This window comes from Poeciliopsis prolifica, unplaced genomic scaffold (assembly GCF_027474105.1).
Source record: "Poeciliopsis prolifica strain line A6 unplaced genomic scaffold, Auburn_PproV2 SCAFFOLD080, whole genome shotgun sequence".
Classification (NCBI taxonomy): Eukaryota; Metazoa; Chordata; class Actinopteri; order Cyprinodontiformes; family Poeciliidae; genus Poeciliopsis; species Poeciliopsis prolifica.
Window position 1 is genome coordinate 660,001 of NW_026562455.1, and position 8,364 is coordinate 668,364.

General features: G+C 34.4%; 1 protein-coding gene across 2 annotated transcripts; it reads right to left on the reverse strand.

Annotated features, from left to right (window-relative positions):
- Positions 1-3,396: 3,396 nt before the first annotated feature.
- On the reverse strand, positions 3,397-6,371 carry agr2 (anterior gradient 2). 2 transcript variants are annotated; one of them, XM_055021936.1, is made up of 9 exons: positions 6,308-6,333; positions 5,692-5,773; positions 5,107-5,235; positions 4,937-5,000; positions 4,809-4,861; positions 4,640-4,716; positions 4,296-4,359; positions 3,713-3,796; positions 3,397-3,625 (listed from the first exon to the last, which is right to left on the reverse strand). In XM_055021936.1, exons 3-9 carry the CDS (start codon positions 5,213-5,215, stop codon positions 3,576-3,578), a joined length of 501 nt encoding a protein of 166 aa, XP_054877911.1. In that variant the 5' UTR covers positions 5,216-5,235; positions 5,692-5,773; positions 6,308-6,333; the 3' UTR covers positions 3,397-3,575. The 2 variants fall into 2 exon arrangements, with proteins under 2 accessions (XP_054877911.1, XP_054877910.1); XM_055021935.1 differs by lacking the exon at positions 5,692-5,773 and having other exon boundaries at positions 6,308-6,371.
- Positions 6,372-8,364: the final 1,993 nt, after the last annotated feature.

Here is an 8,364-nt window from a genome sequence, read left to right on the forward strand (position 1 = left end):
TATCTATCTATCTACCTATCTATCTATCTATCTATCTATCTATCTATCTATCTATCTATCTATCTATCTATCTATCTATCTATCATCTATCTATCTATCTATCTATCATCTATCTATCTATCTATCTATCTATCTATCTATCTATCTATTTATCTATCTATCTATCTATCTATCTATCTATCTATCTATCTATCTATCTATCTATCTATCTATTTATCTATCTATCTATCTATCTATCTATCTATCTATCTATCATCTATCTATCTATCTATCTATCTATCTATCTATCTATCTATTTATCTATCTATCTATCTATCATCTATCTATCTATCTATCTATCTATCATCTATCTACCTATCTATCTATCTATCTATCTATCTATCTATCTATCTATCTATCTATCATCTATCTATCTATCTATCTATCTATCTATCTATCTATCTATCTATCTATCTATCTATCTATCATCTATCTATCTATCTATCATCTATCTATCTATCTATCTATCTATCATCTATCTATCTATCTATCATCTATCTATCTATCTATCTATCTATCTATCTATCTATCTATCTATCTATCTATCTATCTATCTATCTATCTATCTATCATCTATCTATCTATCTATCTATCATCTATCTATCTATCTATCTATCTATCTATCTATCTATCTCTATCTATCTATCTATCTATCTATCTATCTATCTATCTATCTATCTATCTATCTATCTATCTATCTATCTATCTATCTATCATCTATCTATCTATCTATCTATCTATCTATCTATCTATCTATCTATCTATCTATTATCTATCTATCTATCTATCATCTATCTATCTATCTATCTATCTATCATCTATCTACCTATCTATATCTATCTATCTATCTATCTATTATCTATCTATCTATCTATCTATCATCTATCTATCTATCTATCTATCTATCTATCTATCTATCTATCTATCTATCTATCTATCATCTATCTATCATCTATCTATCATCTATCTATCTATCTATCTATCTATCTATCTATCTATCTATCTATCTATCTATCTATCTATCTATCTATCTATCTATCTATCTATCTATCTATCATCTATCTATCTATCTATCATCTATCTATCTATCTATCTATCTATCTATCTATCTATCTATCTATCTATCTATCTATCTATCATCTATCTATCTATCTATCTATCTATCATCTATCTATCTATCTATCATCTATCTATCTATCTATCTATCTATCTATCTACCTATCTATCTATCTATCTATCTATCTATCTATCTATCTATCTATCTATCTATCTATCTATCTATCTATCTATCATCTATCTATCTATCTATCTATCATCTATCTATCTATCTATCTATCTATCTATCTATCTATCTATCTATCTATTTATCTATCTATCTATCTATCTATCTATCTATCTATCTATCTATCTATCTATCTATCATCTATCTATCTATCTATCTATCTATCTATCTATCTATCTATCTATCTATATCTATTTATCTATCTATCTATCTATCTATCTATCTATCTATCTATCTATCTATCTATCATCTATCTATCTATCTATCTATCTATCTATCTATCATCTATCTATCTATCATCTATCTATCTATCTATCTATCTATCTATCTATCATCTATCTATCTATCTATCTATCTATCTATCTATCTATTTATCTATCTATCTATCTATCTATCATCTATCTATCTATCTATCTATCTATCTATCTATCTATCTATCTATCTATCTATCTATCTATCTCTATCTATCTATCTATCTATCTATCATCTATCTATCTATCTATCATCTATCTATCTATCTATCTATCTATCTATCTACTATCTATCTATCTATCTATCTATCTATCTATCTATCTATCTATCTATCTATCTATCTATCATCTATCTATCTATCTATCTATCATCATCTATCTATCTATCTATCTATCTATCTATCTATCATCTATCTATCTATCTATCTATCTATCTATCTATCTATCTATCTATCTATCTATCTATCTATCTATCTATCTATCTATCTATCTATCTATCTATCTATCTATTCTAACAAGAGAAAAAATGAAGTTAGTGCATCAGTTCAGCAGCTTCTGCCCCTATACAAAAATACAACAAATAAATCTATACAAACTACAGAACAATAGTTACCACTGAACAGTTCAAAGAATGGTTCATGTTTGTAAAATGGTTCATGTTTGTAAAATGATTCATGTTTGTAAAATGGTTCATGTTTGTAAAATGGTTCATGTTTGTAAAATGGTTCATGTTTGTAAAATGGTTCATGTTTGTAAAATGGTTCATGTTTGTAAAATGGTTCATGTTTGTAAAATGGTTCATGTTTGTAAAATGATTCATGTTTGTAAAATGGTTCATGTTTGTAAAATGGTTCATGTTTGTAAAATGGTTCATGTTTGTAAAATGGTTCATGTTTGTAAAATGGTTCATGTTTGTAAAATGGTTCATGTTTGTAAAATGGTTCATGTTTGTAAAATGGTTCATGTTTTGAAATGCCTTAGTGCATTTCTCAAATGCACTAAAATGCTAAACAAATCCATAAAGTTTTAGCATTCAGTCAACAGAATTCAATCTGTTAATTATGTAAAAATGCTAAACTGTGAGCATGTGTCTCAAAACCATTCATACAAACAGCAAAATGCCTATTCATTCCTTCTCCATGTTGAGAAAAATTCCTCAATAAGGTTGAAGAGTGAGGAGCAGAATGAGAGGAAGTCCATCAGAATCCTGTTATGGGTCACAAACCAAATCTGGATGTTGGACTTATGGAAACTGCCAGATGTCCTCAGCCTTTTCTGACTCTTCTGTTTTCCTCCCAACTATTTCCTCCTCAGCCTCACTCCTCTTCCTCTTCCTCTTCCTCTCTCTAGCTGTTGACCTCGTCTTCCATTGTAAGAAATGTAAAATTGTGTTGCGCTCTGGCTATATTGACCATTTGCTTGCCAACTGATGGTTCATGAGAGCCACCTTCAATCTAGTTCAGAAAACTGATTTATCAATGGTTGATCTATATATCTATAATAGATATTCTAACATGAGACGATATACAGGATCTAATGCTCCTGAATAGGAGAAAGTCAAAATTCACCTGGGAGAAATTTACCAATTCAGGTCGGATTTAAAAAAAAAAAAAAAACTCTGATGGACACAGAAATATTCTTGATACATTATGACAACTTGTTCAAACCTTTTGCATTTTAGGGCTGACATGACAAATTTATGTTTACATGTTGTAAAGGTTGAAACTATTTAAGGGAGACTCTTGTAATTCCACCAGGAGACCAAAGGGCTGTCTACAGACACCAGGAACACTGCTGGAGCACAACAAAAAAGACACATTTTTTGTTTTGATGTGTTGTATTGACAAACAGAAGAAGTATTTTATATTACAGTATATTTTATTTATGCAACATAAATCAAATATATGTCCAGACGATTAGCTTCACAAATTGTAAGAATAAAGGTTAGTGGTAAACAGAGTTTTATGTGATGAGTGGCGACAGACGGGGTGGAGTCTGGATCCTCACAGTTCACTCTTCAGGAGCTTCTTAGCTGTCTGCATGTTGCTGATCACTGCGGGAGAAACAAGAAGCACAATGATTTTGTGCATTTCAGCTGAATACACACAGCCTGCTGGTCATGCACATGTGCAGCACTTACAGAGGTTGATGTCACCTGTTTCATAGGCGTACATGCGGTTAGAGTAGCGTCCATTGATGTCAGCCCTCACGGTCATGGAGGGGTCTGTGGAGAGACGAGTCCTCAATAAGCGCAACTAGTCAAGCATCGACTGTGAGCATCTACTTTGAAGAGATGTCTAACAAACATCCTGGATTTGTGTAGGAAGAAAAAAATATTTTGCCACTTATTGAAAAGGCAATTTGGTGACAAACTTTGTTAATTGCCTGGTTTGGGATTTGGAAAATTAACATCTTTCTGTGTTTGCTGATTGTGTGTAAACTGGTGAAATGGCTTTTTATTCTTCCACCTTTAACTTCTTCAAAGTTAAACTATGGTTTAGTCAGGCAAAGGAAATACTGCTTATAATAATCCTAAAACAGTTCCCCCATGGATTGGAACAGGTGGGAACTGTTTAAGTTCCCACATGTTCCCACATTCTCTAAAGTAGAAGAGAATCATACTGGCAACAAATCCATAAAGTTTTAGCATTCAGTCAACAGAATTCAATCTGTTAATTATGTAAAAAAAAAACAAAAAAAACTTCCAGACGCAAAGCACTTACCAACAAAAAGGATCCGGGGAACATATTGTCCATCAGGGGACAGATGCTTGTCTGTGGTTTCATACTGGAAGGAAGAAAAACGGCATGTTTGAGTTTTTCCGGACAAAAGCTCTTTGTCTAAACATCAGCATCTGTTCAAAACACTTCTATGTATGTATGTGATACTTCAAAAGGCATAAATGAACATTTGAGAAAGACAAACAAAATCAGTCAGAAAACTGAATGATAACTGAATGGGTTGTACTTGAAGACTGCACCTCAGTGTGAAGTATGAAGAATGAGCCATTATGCAAATTTAAATCTGGTTTCCAGGGAAACCTGACTTGATGAATTGCACAACCTACCACGAGATTGAGAACGATGAAATCCTCATCAAGAGTTTTCTGGATCTCATTGTTTTCAGAGAAGACCTTCTTCAGTGCTGCAGCAGGACATGGACCAGAAGCAGAGGCACAAGGTGAAGGCACAACATGACCAACATGTTTCCCAACCACTAAAAACCCAGAGCTTTACCTTGGCTGTGTGGACAGTCCTCAAGGTGAAATATGACCATCAGAGGCTTGTTCCTGAAAAGCAGCACATTTCATTTACTGCTCTATTCAAGAAGATCTGAGGCCATCTGCATTTCAACTCTTTCTTACCTTGACCTTGACCAGTAGAGAGCCTCCTCATATGTCTGAGCCCAAATCAGCTGGTCACCCCATCCTGGAAACATATAACAATATTAAAAGTTGTAAGAATCTAGTTGGTCCCAGCATCTGTCAGCATCCATATTCATTCAGTCATGCAGTCTCAGCTGGTTGTTACAGACCTCTCGACAGAGTCTGTGGGATCCTCTTGCCAGTCTTCGGGATGTATTTGGCAATTGTGGAGGAAATGACCACCAACACCAAAACAGCAGAAAGCACAGCTTTCACCATCCTTGAGGACTACTTTAAAGCTAAGAGTCAATACAAAGAATACATAAAAATAAACCACAAATTTGGAAAAATCACAAATTAAAAAGAAAAACGTTTGTAGATTTATATAACCATCACACTCCAACAACCTACCGGTGTTTCCATCCCCTGCTGGAACCGTTTTGTTCATTTTGAAAAACATTTTTGCTATTTTTACACCCCACTTATTTGCCCAGTTTGAAAATTATAAGCAGTTTATAAATATTAATTTAATACGATTAAATGTTATGCTCTTTAATCTTCTTTAAAGATAAGAATCAATACAAAGAATACATGAAGAGCATAAATGCACATACACATTTTGCATCTATTTTTGAGTTATATTACTCAGTTGTGCATGAATCAGTGTTATTTTATGTCCTTATTGCATACTATATAATTCCTAATTTTTTAAAATATCTATTTTGCAATTTTTGTGTGTGTGTGAATCTACATGCCTCAATGTCCCATCACTTTTCTGCTGCTCCACCTGGATGTCCCCCCGTCCCCACCGTCCCCACCGTCTCCACTGTCTCCACTCTGGGACAACATTCTAATCTGTTATTTCAGTTCTCCAACCTCCTTACACATATCTGCATTGAGAAGTATTTTTTTGTATCTCTGAATGGCAGACACTAAGTGAATGCCAAAAAGACAAACCTTCAGACAATAAGAAGGTTTATAAAACTTCTTTAAAGATAAGAGTTAATACAAAGAATACATTAATTATGAGCCATTAATTATGAAAGACTCAGTAACCCAGTGAAGCTACAATCAATAAAGATCAATATATTCCCATAAAAAGTTCATCTTTCTGTCCTTTACTTCTTACAATTTTCAAATCCAAGAAACAAAAGGTGGAGCACCCACAGACACTACATCCACACCAATCTTTTACAGTTTTTTGTTTATGTAGGAAATATTGTTTCTCTTATATAAAAACAAGCTGTTGGAAAAAAACTAATTTCCTTTGTCAAACTTCCATTTGCTATCAGTGAATTTGAGAAGAGTTTAGCTATTAGATCTGAAAGGGAAAAACTGCTTCCTTCAGGTGAATTCTCCATAAAGACTCACCTTCGTTGTTTGTGATTGGTCGGACCAAAGCTCAGTGATCTCCTGCATACGAAAGCTCACCTGTTCCCTTTTTAAGCACCTGTTCCCTGAGGATCCGCCCACTTCTTTCTCACTGCTCCCATTCTTTCCCTCCTCAGCTTGAATTCCCAGGAATGCCTCAAAAGTTGGCAAACTGAACTCTGTTGGAAAAGTGGGATCTGAAATTTCTGCACATTTTCTTATAGAATGGCAGATGTTACACACTGATTAGTTTTATAACTATGTACTAAATAGAAATGACTTAAGCCAGTATTTCTTTGGATTCAGCTCACTGGAATACCAGATCATTTCTGTAAAGCATTTTTCACATATTGAGCAGGATTGATACTCTGTCAGTTCTGTTATTTAATCTTATCTTGCTCCCAAGTCATTGAGTGTATTGTTGGGTCACAGGAAGAGCTTCGCTCAAATCCAGGGACAAGTCAGCATCCTGGGCTGAATGATGATGGATTTACTGCACATCATAACATATAGTTAGAATGATAAGCCAGCTTGTTGTAACTCAATGTGTAGTTCATGTAGTAATCACATTCATGAAAATATTTCCGGACAAGAAAATCACACTTTTCTTCAATGTTGATTCAGTTAATCTTCTTCCAGGTCCATGACTGTTTTGGGGAAAGAGAAGGAGTTCAACGCCATTCTAATGATGAGTCAGCACTGGAAGACTCCGTCATAACTGGTTTTATGTGATTTGCCCGATACACAAAGGTGCAACTCAGTACATATTTGCTGCAAAGCACAGACTGTTGATTTGTCCGGGAAGACGGATGCAGACACGTCAACCTAGACAAACGAGAATCTCAACGTTTTAGGTTGATTGTTCATTTTCTTGTCTACATGTAATATGTCTACATCCACAATTTTACAAAAGTTAGTATTTTTAAAATGTTTTAGATCGTGTTAGTTTTCTTTTGCTATTACTATCAGGGGTGTCTTCACAAAGCCTGTAAAGAGGCAGCTCAGTGCCTCCATTGTTCTGTCCCAGGAAGGAGTGAGTCTCTGGACATCCTATCCACCTTTTACCCACCTTTTCCATCAACTCTTTCTTTCTTTTTTTTCCAATATGACAGTGACTGTCTCTACACTCAGTCTGAACCCCTGCTTCTCATTTTCTCTGCACCATACAATATTCCCTGCTATAAAAGCACATCCTGCTTGCTGCTTAGTTTTGCAATGAAGCTGTTCTACTGTGCTGTTTCCAAACCAAGGTCAAATCCATTGAAATAAGTTAGGCCTAAGTATTTTAGATGGAGTTTTCAAAAATAAAGACTCAGTTCTAGATGTGTTGACTGAATTCAAACCTTTACTGATAGAAGACAATAAAGCTTTTAGAATGCCTATTAAATTTAAAAAAAGTTTTCATTGTATTCTTATCTAAATTGGTAGAAAAGAAAACAGATAGAAGCATTTTAAATATTTTGTGGAACTTCAGCATAAAATTCCACAAAACTTTATGATTGTACCATGCATCATGCCCAGTTGGTCATCAAATGCATGAGCCTTGTCTCTTCAAGGGCTTCTTTGTTCAAAAAAAATACATTCTTCAAAATGACCCAGTGTTCTGATGGACCTCTTCACTAGCTAAGAACTAAAACAAACAAATTCTGTTAACAGTCACTTGTAACAGGATGCGGAAGCTGATTAGTGCTGAGGTGTCCTAACTTTTCCTTTCTGTCCGTTTTATTGTATGTTTTAGGAGTATAATGGTCAATATTTGCTTTCATGGGCTTGGTTAACATCTCTCCCACTAACGTTTCATATTTATCAGCTACACACAGCCCCACCTTGTGAAGACGGATCTGCTGCTGTGTGTGTGTGTGTGTGCGTGCGTGCGTGTGTGTGTGCGTGCGTGCGTGTGTGTGTGTGTGGCATAAAATGCACACAGAAGCTTGTTTCCAAAAATCTCAGGATTCTCCGGGGTTTAAGAAGCAGAGCTCTTTAATTTAATGTCTGATAGATGTTCACACGTCTTTTTCTCACTATCTGAAGTTAAATCAGACCAAACTTTTCTTGAT

Coding starts and splice junctions, on each gene's coding strand:
- agr2 (XM_055021935.1), bottom strand. CDS start 5,215: ATGGTGAAAGCTGTGCTTTCTGCTGTTTTGGTGTTGGTGGTCATTTCC. Junction 5,001..5,106: donor CCCACAGACTCTGTCGAGAG/GTCTGTAACAAC, acceptor ATATGTTTCCAG/GATGGGGTGACCAGCTGATT. Junction 4,717..4,808: donor GGACTGTCCACACAGCCAAG/GTAAAGCTCTGG, acceptor GTCCTGCTGCAG/CACTGAAGAAGGTCTTCTCT.